The 19042-nt window shown below is 38.7% G+C and overlaps 1 protein-coding gene across 3 annotated transcripts in view; it reads right to left on the bottom strand.

Moving 5' to 3' along the window:
• The window catches only part of LOC138744817 (cleavage and polyadenylation specificity factor subunit 6-like), an 80383-nt gene extending 61355 nt beyond the window's left edge, over window positions 1-19028 (bottom strand). For 2 of the 3 annotated variants that reach the window (XM_069901529.1, XM_069901547.1), the window contains exon 1: window positions 18921-19028. In XM_069901529.1, coding sequence (XP_069757630.1) covers window positions 18921-18974 — 54 coding nt within the window. In that variant the 5' untranslated portion in view covers window positions 18975-19028. Of the gene's footprint in view, window positions 1-11492; window positions 11537-18920 lie in introns of all 3 variants that reach the window. The other variant, XM_069901539.1, reaches the window with a different exon arrangement.
• Window positions 19029-19042: the final 14 nt, after the last annotated feature.

Below are 19042 nucleotides of genomic sequence, written 5' to 3'. Positions count from 1 at the left end.
TTAAAGGTGCACTTGGGGCCAGTGACCATAATTTTATTAGTTTCAAGACATTAATGGAGAAAAATAGGATTGGCCCTCAAATTAAAATCTTTAATGGGAGGTGGGGTGGGGGAAAGGGGAGGCTAATTTAGATAACATCAGACAGGAACTCTCAAAAATGATTGAGAGAGGCAGTTTATAGGTAAAGGAATATAGGTAAAAAGGATATTTTTTAAAAAGTAGAAGAATTCAGGGCTAGCATGTTCCTGAGAGTGAAAGCAAAGCTGGTACGATTAGGAAATCTTTGGTTGATCATGGACACTGAGGATCTGGTCAGGAAAACGACAAAGCACATGTCAGGTGTTGGCAGCTGGGATCAAGCAGGTCCCTTGACAAATATGGAATTTGCAGGGGTACATGCAAGAAGGAAACTAGGATGCCAAAGTGGGTCATGATATATCCCTGATAGACAAGATAAAGAAGAATCAGAGTAGATTCCACAAGTGTTAATAGTAATAGGGTAACTCAGGAGAGAGCAGGTCCCCTTAAACATCAGTGTCATGATCTAGGCGTGAGCCCACAGGAAATAGCGAGCTCTTAAATGAATATTTCTCTGCTGTATTTACAATGGAGAAGGACATGAAAGCAGTTGAATTCAGAGGAAACAGTGATGTCCTGGAGCTTATCAATACAAACAAAGGAGGAGACATTGGATTTTTTGAAGTATGACAAGATATATCCTTGGATGTTATGAAGGTGAGGAAGGAGATTTTTGCATCTTTGTTAGTCATAGATGAGGTACCAAAGGAGAGCTAGTTCTGTGCTTTTAATTCAAGAAGGAGAGCAGGAATAAGTTTCATTGTTCAAGATTATTGTTACAAAATAATGTATCTGATATTTCGTGAGCAGTTCAGCAAGTCAACTCCAATATTCATGCAACAGTGTAAACAGAAGAACAAGAGCTCATGACAGTGAGTACAGTAAAACACTATTGTGAGGTTCATTCAGAAGTCCGATGAGTGTTGGAAAGAAAAGGTCTGAGCTTGTTGGAGTGTGATTTCACTCTTGAACCTTCTTCCTACTGTAGGAGGGAGAGGAGATCATGGCCACGGTTGGATGGGTCCTTGGCTGCAAGGAACTACAGGCCAATAAAAAAAAAGTAGGAAAGTTACTGGAAGGGATTCTGAAGATTGGAAAGGCAAAGATTAATTAGGGATGAACCAGCATGGCTTTATGCATGGAAAATCATGTTTTACCAAGAGCATTGATAATGCCTGACAGTAGAAGTTGTCTGCATGGACTTCTGTCTGCAATGCCTCTGATGAGACCCTGCCTGGGAGGCTGGTCAGGAGGGTTGTGGAATCCAGGGCAAGCTGACCAATCCAATACAACTTGGCTTGATGGCTGGAAGCAGAGAGTGGTAGAGAGGGTTGTTTCTCAGATTGACCAGTGACCAGTGATGTGCAATAGGAATCAATCCTCTGGTTTTTTTTTCATCATGTATATTAATTATTTGGATGAGGATGAAGGTGGCATGATTAGTTTGCAGATGACACCAAAGTTGGTGGTCCATTGGACAGTGAAGAAGGTTGTCCACTGTTACAAGGTTATATAGATGAAATTTTTTAAAAAGTGAACAAAGGATTTGCTGAGAGGAGATATGATAGAGGTATAAAGAATTATGAAAAACATCTGTAAGGGAGGTAGAATCCATTTCCCACGGAGGTTGGGGGTCTACAGTGAGAAGTGGAGGCACAAAAGAGAATGGTTATGTCAAACAGTAGCTTGCCAATCTATACTAAGAGTGACATTAAAAATAAATGGGAATCAGATCTTGAATGCAATTACGATGTGTAATATCCTTCAAATGTCTCAAACTATATTATTCTCAACTAAACAGACAAATATAGTTTAATATCTTTAATAGGACCTACTAAACTTCAAATAGACTGCACAAAAGATACCATAACCCCTCTTCCAGTTGTCAGAGATGTAAAACTTGCGATGGAGATTTATTTCATAAGCTTTGGAATTGCTCTTATCTGGAAGACTTTAGATATTATAAGACCTCAGATATTATAAAAATTGAAATTTCATTTGACTCTAGGGCCTGGATTTTGAGAGATCTACAAGGTCTTAATGTGAACCACAATAATACAAAAATTCTTTATATTATTGGGGATTGTTCGTATTAATGCCAGGCAACACACCAATGGCATCATGAAGAAAGCCTCTACTTCCTCAGGAGTTTGCGGAGGAGCTAGTGGAGTTGTTCAAGTGAACCGGTACGGACTTGAAGGGCCGACATGGCCTGTTTCCATGCTGTAAACGGTTATACGGTTATATAATGAGCAAACAGAAAATTAATCTGGTATAGGCTAGAGAGAAACAGGGAGCAGGGAAGGGTGAATAGGGGAGAGGCTGTGTGTTGAGGGTGTCTGAACCATGAAGGGATATGGTGGTGAAAGACCACCTTGGGAAAGAACTGGAACTGAGATCAGAGGTTGTTTTGGACTCGAAATTGGTGAATTTGCAGCATGGAAAAGTCAAGCATACAACCTATAGTTTATAGAGAAGATGAAAGAGTATGAGGTGAGATGAAATTGGAGAGACTGGTATTCAATTAGCATCATATATACTTGTGTAACCGTCAAAATATTTAGATTTTTTCGGGCCAAAGAAAGAGGGGGGGTACTTTTGCCCTCATGAAGTACCTACATCGTTCAGGCATCGAGAGCTTGAATGGCCAGAACCGGGTGGTAAGTCTGCATTTGGGCAACGGGAGCACTAGATTGAGCAAGGATCCACGGTCGGGAGTTCGGACAGGCGGGTGGAATGTCTGGGATTTGGATGGGCTGGCAGCGGGGGCTAGGATATGCGGGTGTCCGGGCCAGGATCCATGGTTGAGAATTTGGATGGGTGGGCGGCCAAGTTGAGGATCCATGGTTGGGAATTCGGATGGACAACAGCTAGGGTGAGAATCCGCAGCCGGGAGCTCAGATGAGCAGCTGGTACAAGGATACACGATCGGGAGTTCAGATAGGCAGGCATCCAGAGCGTCAGGTGGATGGGCGGGAAGCCAGGGCGAGGATGCACGGTTGGGAGTTTGGATGGGCAGATGGCTGGGATGTCAGGAATTCGGTGTTGGGAGCTCGGATGGGTGGGCGGCTGGGACGTTAGGAACTGCGGTGGGCGGATGGCTGCAGAAAGGGTCCACTGTGGCAGTAGGTCGGGAGCCTAAACATGGAGGGGGGGGGGGGGGTCGACTTTTACACGGGCCATACAAAGAAAAGCACGATTTTTGGGCCAGAAAATGGGGAAGGGGTTGATTCTAACATGGTATCAACAATTATACAAGTATTTACAGTAATTCAAAGCCAATCTGAGCCATGAAAAGAATGAAAATGATTGTGCAAGCAAAGAATGGTGAAGGGATAGCTAAAAGGTGCTCAGGTGTATTCTTTTAAGGCCATGACGTGCAAAGTTTATGAACAAGTGGTGGTATGTGGGATTCAGAATGATCGACCTTTCTCAAATGGCACGGTCACAGTGCACTGAATGGTCTCAGCGGTTCCCTGAGGGTTTTGGCTCCACAAGTTTTCACATACATAAATGATTTAGAATCTTAGATGATGGAATTGATGTCTTTATGGCCAAATGATACAAACATAGATGGAGGGGTGGGTACTGTGAACAAGCAAGGAGTCTGCAAAGGAACTTGAACAAGTTGATAAAATGAACAAAGAAAGCAGAGGTCCACTGGGACTTGCTAGGTTACAAGGATGAGGCGGAACCTTATTGAAACATATCAAATATTGAAATGCCTGGATTGAATGGACATGGAGAAGAGGTTTCTAAAAGTGGGAGAGTCGAGGAGCAGAGGGCACAGCCTCAGAATAAAAGGACATCCTTTAGAACAAAGATGAAGAGAAATTTCTTCAACCAATAGATAGTGAATCTGTGGAATTCATTGCCAACTTATTGGGTAGATTTAAAGGAGAGGTAGATCGATTCTTGATCAAGGGCATCAAAGGTTATAAGGAGAATGCAGGAAATGGGCTTGAAAGGAAGAATACTTCAGCCAAGATTTGAATGCAGAGCAGACTCAATCAGCAGAATAGCCTCATTCTGTTGCTATCTCTTTGGTCTTATCCAATGGGTTGCAAACAGTTACATCATTCTTGATGTCCAGAAAGAGTTTCTTTCTAACCATACCCATAGAATCTTTAAAGTAAATGGATTAAAGCTTCTGTTGTGCAGCTATTCTTATGCAATCCAAAATGTGAATTTTAGCAAGTGTGCTTCTATTCCTGAGATAGTTTGTCCTTTTTTTAATTAAAAAAAGCTCTCTTTGCTGTACAGTACCCCTACAGTACGCTTGCTCATAGTGGGGACAATAGGCATGCTGAAATAAAAATTCTGCAGTTGGAACATTTATCTTCCCACAAGTCACATATCCAACAGGAGACAAAAGAGAATGCAGATGCTGTGGAGCAAAAAAATGCAGATGGAGCCAGGAGGTGGAGGGAAGGGAAGGGAGGCTGGCAGATGTGGTAAAGAGCTGGAGATTATGCAATCTTATAAGAAAGGAAGTGGTGAGTGGAACCAGGTAGAAAACAATGGTAAACAAATTGGGGAAGGTGATAGGGAACATAGAAGACTGAGTAAAAACACAATGCTGGAGAAACTTAGCAGGTCCAACAATGTCTTTTGTATAGAAAATATAAAGATACCTAACCAACGTTTCAGGCTTGAGCCCCTCATCAAGGTCCTTCACCATACCTTGGTATATCCTTCGCCATACCCTGATGAAGGTTCAAGCCCGAAATATCAAATATGTCCTGTATCTTTATCTTTGCTATACAAAGGACACTGTTTGGCCTGCTGAATTTCTCCAGCAATGCATTTTTACTTAAACCACGGTGTTTACAGACTTTCATGTTTTACTAGTAGATTGAATGTGTGGGTAATAGGGAGTGAGAGTGGATAGAGACTTGGTTAAAGGGGGGAGGGGTAGCAATAAAAGTTTGAGAGAACTTGGGTAAATCAGGAGAGAGAAAGAGACAGGGTACTGGTTACCTGAAATTGGTGAATTTAATGTTCATGCCATTGGTTTGTAGAGTTTACAAATAGAATGTGAGAAGCTGTTCCTCACCCATGCAGTAGAGGAGATTGAGGACAGACTGGTTGGTGTGGGAATGAAGAGGAATTGCAATGGGGAGCTAAAGACAGCCAGTGCACTGGAGTCCAGTTGCTAACTAAAGCTGTCACCTATTCTGTGGTTCTCACTAATGTAGAGAAGATCATATCCAGAGCACTGAATACAATAGATAAGGTTGGAGGTGGTGAATCTCTGTTTAACCCAATGCTTAGGGTTTTAATATAAAGCTTAAATCTATTTGAATCTATCATTGGTGACAAATATCAAATTATTTATTCACTTAAGATAAAAACAGTTCTCAAAATCTGCATGCTTTGAAAACTAAAACATAACCAAAGCCAAACTAAGCAATTCATCTCCCTGTGCTTGCCCACAATTCAAAATGATCATGGATGATATTCAGATTCCATTTCACTTTCTTGACAATCCTCATATTCCTTTAATATCCAAAATCCTTTTGATCAGTCTTGAAAAATTCTACAGCTGTTATTATTTATTATCCAACAAAGAATAACAACCATTGCCTATCTCACCCAAAGTTCCTCAAATAAAGCTTAGATTTACCTTCTCATTAATTTACTTAAATCTAACATTTGTGAAACTCATTAACCTTAAATTTTTACTAAGGATTAACTCATCAAGATAAATACATCACAACCCAGGTCTTTATCCCTTTATCTGGGATTCCAAAAACCAAACTTTTTTTTCTGCATGTACTGTATATTTTCAGGTGTTCTAGAGAGGGAGGAGAGAACAAGGCTCGGGCGGCAAGCAGGGAGAAACACAGCCCTGGTGGTGAGTGGAGAGCGGCAGCACAACTTGGGTGAGCGAGTCGGAAGAGAGTGGCAGCACGACTCGTGAGGGCAAGTGGGAAGAGAATGAGGAGAGAACATGGCTCAGGTGGCAAGCAGGGAGAGAACATGACTCAGGCAGCGAGCAGGAAGAGAGCAACCGAGCCCGGCTGGAAGGAGACAAACAAGGGCCCGGCGGGGTGAGCCTCTTTTGGTTTTAATGGAGACAATGGTCGTCTTTGTTACCCATAATCCCCCGTGCAGCTGGGACCACTCTGCATTTCCCAGTGATTCCAGCTGCATGGGGTATTATGGATAATGAAGATGGTTGTAAGAGCCAAAATCGGTTTAATTTGTTTACTTAACTTGTTAGGTCGAAATCCTGTTGGTCCTCATGGGCGTCAGAGGCGCCTGAGTGCTTTTTGGCTGGACACGACCATCTTTGTAGTTAAGAGCATGCATGGTTCCCGAAGCTTGCACAGTGCATTTGGGTATTAGAGTGCAGGTTGGAGCATGTGCGGTAATGTATGTGTGCTAGAGAGCTTCAGATATTATAAACATGGCGAAAGAGAAGGGGGAGTGAAACGCTCATAACTTTAGTTGACCAATCGCACTCATGTTACTCTGTATTCACGGAGCATCAGTGCAGATGTAATTTATGAATATTTCATGTCAACGTTAAAGAAGATCATTTCAACTTTACGTGTTAAATAAGAGATTAAAATACATCTGGACTTGTTAATGACACATTTTCAATTAGTTTCAATACAAGTGTCTCTCTTAGCCTTCAAGCAACTTTTTTACTGGATCATAGTCGCTATATTTAGTCAACTAAAGTTTATTGTTTGGAACAGACAATTGAAGCATAGTAGAAAAGAAACTCTCTGCGGATTGAAATTGAAAGTTATATGTTGGCCATTTTGGAAATGCCTTGAGTTGGGGGGAGTTTGTAACCCACATCCATCCTCTATGAGTATTAGCCAGAGAGGGATTAAAGGTTCTAATCTAGTAGCAAATATCTTATAATCACGTAGGTGAAACCATTTCTTGAAAATCAGCGATATTTTTGACAGATACTACAGTGAAAACTAGTTTGTTAAAAGTAGCAGGTTACAGACATCAGAAGTGGCATGCTTAAGTCAGTGGAAAGTTTGAATACAGTTTGAATTTTGCTGCTGCTCGTCCCTTAGTGAATGTTGATTTGGCTGGTGTTGTGTGGGCTCGAAAGATGATGGAACAAGAGGAGTAAAAATGGCTGAAGCAGCTACTGACTTTGCTGTTGATGTTAAGGAGCAACATATTAAAGACATGAAGGTTGTGGATCTTAGAGAAGAACTGCGATATATGTGGAAAGGTTAAAGAGACTCATTAAAATCGAGGATCAATTTGATGTTAAGAGTTCAAATTCTTCCTATGAGAAGTAGAATGCAGAAAAAAGCCAAGACATGCTGAAGAGGTACCTCACGTTAAACTCAAAGGCAAAGCTGTGTCTCTTTTGTCTGAGGAAGAGTTTAGGTTTACTGATCGGCATTTTAACTCAAAGATTCTGGAGACAAAGGAACTTTTATGTCCAACCTAACTTTATTTTGTTGTTTGCATACTACACAGGTTACAGACTTTATTTATCCAGTGGTGGTAAAGATCACTCTTTTTCAAGGCTATGTGCTGATAACCTCTGGCCTTACGAAGAAAGAAAGTAGTATATTGTTTGAATTGTGGTCGGTATCCAGTGCAACGAACGAAAGAAAATAAACCACACAGTAGCTCGAAGTGAGTTGAACCAAACAAATGACTTTACTGGAACTCTCCGAGAGTTTATCCTTTGCGATTCCTTCACCAGGACCATTGTGATGTCAGCGCAGTGTGAGCCTCCATCTCCATGACCCAGTTCGTTTGCAGGTCAGTGCAGCCCGCTACAAAATGTTATATGTTTTATATGTTATTTGTATTATTGTGTAATTATTATTAAAGACATTTATGTCTAATCATAATAATTTGGGCTGGTACATAAGAACCAAAATTGGTTTTATTTGTTTACTTGTTAGGTCGATGTCCTGTTGGTCCCTGCGGGTGTTTGTAGTGCCCCGAGTGCATTTTGGCTGGGCGTAACCATCTTTGTAGTTGTGAGCATGCGCGGTTTCCGGTGTCAGAGAGCCAGTTGGAGCATGCGCAGTAATGTATGACGCGCTAGGAGAGCTTCAGATAGAATATTATAAGCATAGCGACAGAGGAGGGTGAGTGAAACGCTCATAACTTTAGTTGACCATTAGCACGAAGGTTACTCTGTATTCACAGAGCATCAGTGCAGAAGTTATTTACGAATATTTCATGTCAATGTTAAAGAATATCATTTCCAGTTTACGTGTTAAATAAGAGATTAAAATACATCTGGACTGTACTGAAACTAAATGAAAACACGTCACGAATAAGTGCCTCACTTAGCCTTCAAGCGACTATTTATTGGATCGAAGTCACCATAATGGCCATTGCTCATTGAGCTGACTTCAATGAGTCTTATGTTTCACGCGAATCTGTACCGCTCCTATGTTAATTCCATAATCCGAAATCATCCTAATACCAAGAAGTGTCCAATCCCAAGAATTTTGTTTAAAAGGATAAGCACCTTTATACAAGATTCCTGATGTTCAGGGTAAAATTGCTCCTGGTTCTAGACAATAGCACCAGCATAAACATTATCCTTGCATCTCCTCTGTTAAGCTCTTTAAGAACTGTCAGTTTTTTAAAGCAATGACATTGTAAAGGTGTTGCACTAATCGCTATGCCAACCGTGCTGCCCCGATTACCATTCATTCTTTTAAATCAGAGAGGAGAGGGTCAATCTACTTAATCTGTCTTGATGGGACAAAATAATCATGCCAATAATAAATCTGGTGGGTTTTCATCGAACTCTCTATTGCAAGTACATATTCCATAAGGCTAACTGACCAGATTAGGTTCAGTCTCAATAACTGCAATAAGATACGCTTACTCTTGTACTCAAATCCTCGTACGATAAAGGACTTTTTAAATACTTGGTGTGGGAATAGAGATGAGAGTTAAAATGGCTCAAGATAGCCATTGCAACCCGAGCACAGTTGCTTTTCAATGATTAATGTGCAAAGACACCTGGGTCCCTCAAACATCAAATCTCATAACTTTTCTAAGTTTCCTATTTATATTCCATCTGCCCTCACCATTTTTGCCTTTCTCTTTCCCTCTGAAGCTTATGTACATCATCCTACTACTCTTACTGCCACACAGCTTTGCATCATCACCTTGGATAAATTAACAGCTAGGATCCTTGCATAAATTCCAATGCAAACCACTAATTAGAGCTTCCAAACCAAAATTAGCCATTTATTCCCTTTTCATGTCAGTAAATTAGTTCTTGGTCTATTACCCATGATCCCATGTGCTCTAACTCTGCTTAATAACATGTGGTGTTGCACCTTTTGGAAGGCCTTCTGGAAATCCAAATGCACCATATACGCTGTTATTCCCTAATCTATTTTAATAGTGACAAGCTCAATAAATTCCTACAGATTTATCCAATATAATTTCCCTTTCGTACCATAATGCCCAAATTTAATATTATTTTTTAATTATCCCATGATCATTTCTTTAGTGATTGATTTTAACACTTTCTGCATTATCCACATTAGGCCAACTGGCCTGTAATCCCCTGCTTTCTCTTGACCAATTGATTTAAATAGGGTAGAGTACACTTGTTACTTTAAAATCTGGAGGAACAGTACCTTATCTTTGAAATTAAATATGCTGAAAACCATTTCCAACCTCCATAGCTAATTCTTTCAAATCCTTGGAATTACACATCAAGTCACTATATCTTAAGATTTCTCTGCTTTCAGTCTTTATAATTTATCCAAGACTTCAATTTTACTTGTGTTTATTTTATTGCTCAGGCTAATTCTTCTTCGCTTTGTTATTTGCCTGCTTTCAGTGTCATCTGTACAGACATACTTAAAATCTTTGTGAATTTCTCTTGCAATTTCTTTATTTCCCAATGTAATTTCATCTGTCTGAAAAAGACCCATTAATTTAGCTAATTTTTTCTTTACATGCCCATTGAAATGTTAATTTTTTTTACAATCCTTGTCAATTTATACTAAACATCTACTTTCTTTATTAATATCTTGTTCCTTCCCTCCCAAATTCTGAAAATGTCTGAGGCATCAGGCTTACCTTTCCTTGTTGCTCCACTATAAGCCTTTGTCTATGCACTCAAAGTCTATCTTCTGCTCCTCTTTTTACCCAAAAGCACATTCCCTCCTGATTTTTTTCGGTGCTTAAGAGATTTCTTAGAAACTCTATTATTTCCTCAAAATCAACCCATTGCTCATTTACTGTCATATCTTTTAATGTAGTTTTCTTATCTACTGAACCCAACTTGCACCTCATACCATTATAGTTTGCCTTGTTTTGTCACAAGATCCTAGATTCAAATTGAAAATATATTCAATGTGGCATCCTTAACATGGGCTTTATAATTAATCTTTTCTCATTAGTCAAAGCTGGATCTAAAATCAACAGTCTTTTCATTATTTCTTCAATACATTGATCTGGAAAACAATCTCCACTAATTCATTACATTGGACGAGGAAGATTTTGCTTCCTAAATATTTTTGGGTGTATTTTATGGATATTAGCCTGCTGATCATGAAAATCACTTTCAAATATTCTTATCACAAACTGTTTTTTTTAGATATAACTTATTTTTGTGATTTCCTGTCACTTTTTTAACGTGCTTCAAGTATACAAACCATGAAGTGCAACATGTCATTGAAAATTCATTTTCTACCTTCACAGTTGGACATCTTCCCTGCTGATCCAGGTGCAGTCAGTGATGAACATAGTGAAAGATTTCATCAGGACGAGCAACCAAGGAAAAGCAGTATCAGGGAAAATGGAATTCATCAAAGCTGGCCAATTATTGTTGGACACTGGCATGGGAGGCATCAGATGCGGAGTACAAATGAAAATCAACGGCAAAACATTTTTAGGTCAGCTGAACTAACGTAATGTGTCAGGATCATTATGTGATTAAACAACTTACAACATTTCACATCTCTGATCTACAGTTCCTCCAGACTGACCTTTTGTATTTCCATCTGGCTGCATTTCATAACCTTGCAAATCACTTGATAAAGCATACCTGAAACTCGTTACAATATTGCAGGGACACTTTTGACAATGCAACACTTCCTCAGCACTGTATTGGAACACTAGCCGAGACTTGGGTGTCCATTTTCCAGTGAAGCAGGACGCAGCAAACTTCTTACTCAGACCCAGGAGTGTTTCCACAGAGTCTTGAAAGAATCTTTTTTGCTTCCCAGAGAGAACACAAAATACATGCCTCACTCTTTAAACATTTACATTAACAGCTTTTTTAAAAAAAATACATGGGAAATAATGCATTATTATATTTACACATGCCTATATTGTACACACTTCTGTCTACTAATCACATCACAGCAAGCTCTAACAATTCACAAGATTTTCAATTTATTTCAAGTTTCTAGTATCTGCAGTACTTTGCTTACCGCATTTTGAGAGCTGTAAACACTGAAGTGCATTTAGCTGACCACTATGAAACAGATGATACAAAGAGTTATAAATTTAAAATAATTTCATATTTACATAGACAAGAACTACCAATCTGCATTATTTTTCTTTTACTTCAAATATCATTTTAATAAAGAACTCAATTGGGTAGATAATTCCACATCTTCAAGATTAAGAAATTCTCCTTACTTTAATCATAAATTACCAAAAACCTATTCCAAAACTGTAACCCATGGTTCTGGACTCCTGAGCAAAGGAAACATCCTCCTTGCACCCACCTTGTTGAGCCTCATTAGAACTTTGTAAGCTTTAATGAGATCACTTCTAATTATTCTAAACTTGAGAAAACATATGGCTTTGAGTACAGTACAGTACTGCAGCAAGTAATGTCCGTGTCTCATAGCTCCAGCAACCTTGGTTCAATATTAGGCAGCACGGTTAGATCAACACTGTTACAAAGCCAGCGATATGGACTGAATCCCACACTGTCTGTAAGGAGTTTGTACGTTTCCCCTATGTCTGCATGGGTTTTCACCAGGGGCTCCAGTTTCCTCCCACCAAAAATGTACTGGGGGTTGTAAGTTTATTGGGTGTTTTTAGACAGCACGGACTCATGAGCAAAAGGACTTTGTTAGGAAAATTGAATGATGCACATTTGAGAGAATATGAGGTGCAGAACAAATGGGAATTGATATACTTCTTCTAAGAGCTTACTCAAGAAGCCAAATCACCTTCTCTATCACAAGAAAATAAAAGATTATTGATATTTGAGAAAGTAGGGACAACAGAGTACATCTCAAGTACACTGGAAAATAATTTGTTTGAGAATAATGCAGCTCAAAGTAAAATTCCTAATTCAGAGTGGATGATCAAGTTTCCATTTCCATTAGAAATGAACTAATAGAAAATCTCAGAATGAAACTGCAAAAAGCAAAATAGTGTAAAAGTTGAAAGTGTGGATCAAAGCATAAAATGTTGCAAATATTTAACTGTTCACACAGCATCTGTGGTGGTGCAGGGAAATCCCAAATACCTCCAAGTGCAAAAATACAATTGAGAATGTTCAGTATTTACTAACAATACTTCCTGTGCAAACCACAAACATTTAAAAGAATCTGTGGTTTTGGAACAAAACTAAAAATGCAAAACTAAATCCACCCTATCAAGGCTTTGCCCAAGACTTACACAGAAAGGCACAAGTAAGTGGTATTAAATCTAAAAAGATGCTCTGAGGTTCAATCCATGTTAACTGATAATACAAGATAAATAAGTGGGATGATGTTCTTCAGTAAAAGAAAAATCAGATAAGAGTTCCCAGTTATGACCACTATCGGATCACTGCTGCATCTTTCCCCCATTCAAAGCAGACAATACAACCAAATAGTGGATGGACTACCATCTAATATGCACATTACTCATTTGATATTCGATTATAAAAGTAGAAAGGAATACCACTTTAAATTAATTTTAAAACTTGGGTTATTTCCTCTGGAGCCTCAGAGTATAAGGGGAGACCTTATGGAAAGGTATAAAATTATATGAGGCATAAACAGAGTGGACAGTCAAAATTTTTATTGCAGGACAAAACAGCAAATTTCAACTGAGAGGAGAAAAGTTCAAAGGAGATATGCAGGGAAAATTATTCTGTATATATGGAGAAGGGTAGGCGCCTGGAATGGGCTGCCAATGATGGAAAACTCAATGGCAGCATTAAGAGGCTTCTGAAGAGACATAAATCTGTGGGAATTTGCAGGGATATGAATGATGTGAATGCAGAAAAGATCTTGTTCATTTTGGCATCTGTTCTGTTCAATGCAATACCTAAAATAATGCTGCATCCTCCATTCAAGATTACATTTTAAAAAATTTAGAAGAGCAGAGTAACAGTCCCTTGTGGCCCACGAGCCTGTGTCGCTCAAATACACCAATTAACCCACAAACCTTGTACGTTTTTGGGAGAACATATAAACTCCTTACAGACACCACCAGATTCAAACCTGGGTCGCTTGTGCTGTAATAGCACTGTATTAATGAGATTATAATTGTAAGTTTAAAGTTATCGTCTAATATAGTTTAAGATAATTAGGAAAAATTGAGGCCATTTCAAAGCCCTGTGATGGAGAGTAACGCTGAAAAGATGTTAGATTTGTGAATGAGGTAAAATAAAAATGCTAAGACCCAATGAAATAAGATTTAAAACACAAGCACCAGCAAATAGTGGAGCAAATGATTTAATTGAGACTCCTGATACAGGATCTTAACCTGAGATGTCATCTATCCCTTTGCCTCTCCAGATGCTGCTCAACCGAGCCAAGTTACTCCAGCAGCTTGATCTTGAGACCAATACTTCCTACTAGAGTATATTAAAAAATCAGCTCATCCTTTCAATAACACATGGTCTAATAATACACACACACACACACACACACACACACACACATACACACACATATATATATATATATATGAAGCAATTAAAAATTAATTGATGTTCAAGAAAAAAACATTTTCAGTTACAAGTAAACTTCCATCCTCAACTGGTCAACTGAGCATACACACATGGTTAACGTAACTATTAGAACAACTCTATTACAGCGTCAGCGACCCGAGTTGGAATCTGGCGCTGTCTGTAAGTTTTGTACATTCTCCCCATGTCTGCATGGGTTTACTCCGGATGCTCCAGTTTCCTCCGACCCTTCAAAATGTACTGTGTACTGGGGGCGGGGAGTGGGTGGGTGGGGGGGGGCGGGGTTGTAGGTAAAATTGGGCTATTTGGGCAACATGGGCTTATGGGCCAAAAGGGCCTGCTTTCATGCTGTATATATATTTTTAATTTTTTAAATAAATACAAAGTTGACATTCAAAACATTGAAGTATGAGATACTCAAAACTTTTGTAAATGAATTGATTTCTTGTTGATATCATCAGCTTATGCTTATACCCCAGGGTAACAACTAAGTGGAGCTCCACTATCAGAAGAATTGTCTTGCTGATGAAGTGTTCAACCAAGCCTTTGTTTGCTGATCCAACAGCAAGGGAATTATCCTCATTTTCCTGGCCACTATTCATCCCTCACTCAACATGATCAAAAACAGATCAGCTGGTGATTTATCACATTAGTGTTTATGGGAGCACATTGTTTTCGACATTTCCTAAATTAAGAGTGATTACATTTCAAAAAACACTTTACTTGGAGGTCCAAATGAGACATGAAAGGTTTTACACAAATGCAAGTCTCTCTTTAAATAACATTATTACCAAGCTTAAAACAGTCTTTATCTTAGCCACATTAAACTCCTTGTCCAACAGGCATTGCAGTCAGTAACACTTCCCCAGATTAATAAACTGCACATCTGAGGTGTCAAACCTACAGCCAAGAACAAACCGTCTTTGTAGTTGAATCACAAGATTATATTCGTGATACAAATTTGGCCTGTTTGAAATAAAAGGCTGACAAATTGGAACAGATTGTTGTTATTTGTCAGACAAATTTGAACATCAATATGCATTCTTGCTGCTAACTCCAGATATATAATAGTTGACAGAAAAATTAATTTGAAAGCGTACGTGGTCTCCATTACCCATCCATCTCCAGTCAATAATTTTTAAACTAGAATCTACCTGCTGTGAACCACTGAAACAATTCTTAAGATGGCTTCATCTTAAAATAAACGTGGTTATGCAGTTTGCATGGGCTTATTTCGACTTCATACTATGAAAACAGCTGGCAAACTACAGTCCTTATTTATATTTCAATTAATGCAAGTCTTTGAACACAGCATTATGAAAAACTGGAGAAAAAACTGCAATCCCTGATGACTAATAAATTACCAAGCCTCTCCCTTACAATCTACAATTGCTTCTTTCATCATGGAATTACACAACTCATTTAGAAACTGATAAGGTATTTGCTCTCAAGCTTCTGTTAAAAACAAAAATACTTTTCTAAAAGCCAAAATTATGATTAGTATAGGGTCATTGTTTCTTATGAGCATTATTTTAATCACAGTTTTGTGGTTTGCCTGCAATTTTACTCTTAAGGGATCAGTAGTCAGACATTTTATCAATGAAGTATCATGAACATTCATGTTGCGACAAGACAGCCATTTTCATGTATACACCAGATTGCCCTTGGATCTGTTACTTCTGGTATCCTTCCATACTTATTTTTACCAGATGCAGAAGATCAGATGAGCCAATTCCCCCACGTAACAGGCATCTGGCATGGCTGAACTGGCTCCATACACGAGCTACCTTTTCAAAGACACTGCTGGCTTTCAAAGGCTTCTTAACAATTTAAAAATATCTCTGACATTCAAATCTTTTAAAACATTCAAATACATTAATTTTTAAAAATGACACATTAAATCACATTAAAGCAGAAATAGATAATTAACATAAAGAAAGATAAATTTTTGACTCCATCTATCTTTTGCTTGAGTTTGATACCCTATTCAAGTTGGAGTTGTAAGCTGTATCCTCATTGCCTTTCTAGAGAGAAGCAGCAGGCCAAATGTCTTCCTTCATGAAACAATTTACACAGAAAAAGGACCTTTGGTCTAACTTGTTCATACCATTCAAGCTCATCCCACTTACTTCAAGGTTCAAGGTTCCTTTTATTATGGTGTAATAATACATTAAAAATGGAACATACATGATATACTTTAAATTTTGCCTGCTGTAAGGGCAGACAAAGAATTGCCATTAATATTGCCCAGTACCCCCTAAATAAGAGAGAAAGAAGAAAAAGAGTTGCTTCAGAGGCACTGAGTGTGTGAGGATTCACCTCCAGCACTCCTGCAGCCGCATGAACTCCTGTTTTGTCTGAACATACAGTTAAGTATTGTGCCTCAAATCTTTCCTGGACATGTAACGATCCAAATGTCCTTTAAACGTCATAATTATATCTGCCCTTACCATTTCCTCTGGCAGCCCATTCCATTTTAGGCACCTATGGTCCTTCAGTTTAATTGCTCCACCTCTTATGGGCATGTTTTCTACTGCAAGGGGCCTACACTAGAGTTTTCTTCCCCTAAACTTCTCCACTGTTCTCCTAGAGAACACATCTTCAAACCAGCTATGTGCAAAGTCTCAGACACCACCTCATGTCTTTTTTGGTGTCAGTGTCAAATTTTCCTTGAAAAATGCTTCCTCAAGACAATGCTGAAGTGCTGCATAGATGCAAATTATTGTCACCGATGTATCTTGAGTGCAAGATTGTACCCAGGGGCAAAGTGAAGATATTTGCCGGGAATTCAATTGGGGAATTCATTTATAGGTGTGTTTAGTTCAAACTCCTCCATTTGGACTCCCCACAAAACATACAATTTTTTTTCCAAAAGCCAAATTTAAAAAAAAACTGCAAAAAAGGTTCTCGATCTGAAATTTTATCAAACAGAAATAGAAAATGTTGTAAAATGGTTGTCAATCTGAAATTCTAACTCTGTTTTTCTCTCTTCATAACTGTTGCTTGATCTTCTGAGTGTTTCTCACACTTTGGGTTTTAATAAACAATGAGGTTTATTGTTCCACCACTGGATTCCAAGGTGCTTTCAGTTGGCATTCCGCACATCTCAGACTTCTGCATATGTGCAGCTGAATTATTCAGAGCTGTAAACAATTGAATGCCATTGACTCCCTTTTGGAAGACTAGTTTTCAATCAGCACTGTTTGGTTCAATATCAATTTTTAAATACATTGTAGAAAACTCCGGGTCAATAATAAATATATTAGAACAGTAAAATAAAATATTGCAAATATATAATACAGAAAGAAGTAATACAAATTAGAGAATGTGGCAGGAGTACATATTAAGAGGTGTGAGTGCAACACAAAAATAATGCAGTGTATGGTCAGAGATCTTTAACAATGACAGAAGTCAATAAGGTATTAAAATAAAATATGGAATGTTTTACAATATTAGTCAAGACATAGGTAAATTATGGAATTATATAAAATCCTATTTTTAGGGCATAGTTAAGTATAATAATTATAGTTAATACATTGCAGAAAAGGTATCATTGCAATGAGGAGGGTACAGAGGAGACATGCAAAGCTGTTACCAGGACTCCAAATTTTTAGCTCCAATAAAAATTAGATCAATCGAGTTTCTTTTCTTTGGAATAAAGGAAGAGATTCAAAGTAATTTGTAGATTTATTGGGAAGGGTAAAAGAAAATCACTAGAAGGGTGGTAGTGGTCTTGAGCATACTTACTGCCTTAATAGGTAGAAAAATATAAATAAATATTTGGATGTGTCATTAAAGAGCCATGACATATAGGGCTCGAGTGAAGGATGGTAGAATTAGACAAGGCAGCTTTTTTTTTGGTTATGGATTTGCATTAGGATGAGTAAATGGAGGCCTTCTCTTTCATAAGTATTCAAATTCCATGAATTTATAACTCACAGCGACTAAAATGACAAAGAGGTCACCACTTAAAAACACCCCAAGGCACTGACTTTGATCATGACAAATAAGGTATTAATCTAAAGTATTTCACCCATAATTTTTCTTAGTTACAACTATAAATGCTAAATATGAAGCTTTCAGTATTGTTTGGTTTTATTTCATATTTGCAAATTTTACATTTTCCCTTTTTAGAGCAATTTCACCACCACCACTCCCCCCAGCCCCCATCAAACATGCACGTTGAACAACGTTTAGAATGATACACCCTTTCCTGATGAAGCATTTTCAACCCGAAACGTTGACAATCTATTGCTTTCCACAGATGCTGCCTGCCCGATGAGTTCCTCCACTACTTTCTCTGTTTCTTGCTTTGTAATGATCAATCAAGGATAAGTTTGCTGCATGCTGCCAGTGCACAGACAAACTCACATACAATCATGAAACAAAAATCATCAGCAAATAGTTCAATCATTGTGAAGATCTGAAAAATTAAAGCAACTTTTCTCTTTTTAAGATGTTGGCATATGGTGTGTTAACATCATGCTTACTTTTTGATTTCTGCGAAGTTATTTTAGTCATTTATGAAATTGCTTCTTTCAAATGCACGCATCGCTATATCATGCCTAACACAATGGAGGTGTAAACCACACATCGAACTATCCACTATTTTCTTCAGGTGAAATTATCAACAGGATCAACCAAGGCCAATTCAGATTTTCTACATTTTTGGTCAAATGAATTATTATGCTTCATCTCAACTTGCAAGGGCTTCGTTCCCCCTAAAGCTGCTAGGTCTCGCCTCCCGGTGGTTCTAAAGTGCAAATACTCGGCCCACGAAAGGGATCGCCCCGGTTTCCTAAATCGAGCCAAGGCCTGATCCGGAGATCTCCAATCCTATCCACTCTCCGAGCGAGACCTCCAATTAATCTTTCGATTCTTGTTGCCTCCGCTCCACTTTCAGTCCCCCTCCACTTTCCCAGAACTCGTGCTCGCCTACCTGATTAAACTCCTCATCCGCGTAAATGTCGATTAAGTCGGCTCCCTCAGCCATTCCCCTCAATCGCGCCGCGCCGCGCGAATATGGACAATTAAACGCCCGGACGCCTTTCAGGGACGGAC

Source organism: Narcine bancroftii, chromosome 1 (genome assembly GCF_036971445.1).
Source record: "Narcine bancroftii isolate sNarBan1 chromosome 1, sNarBan1.hap1, whole genome shotgun sequence".
NCBI classification, from domain to species: domain Eukaryota; kingdom Metazoa; phylum Chordata; class Chondrichthyes; order Torpediniformes; family Narcinidae; genus Narcine; species Narcine bancroftii.
Note: the sequence above shows the minus strand (reverse complement) of the source record. Positions and strands in the feature narration are given on the sequence as shown.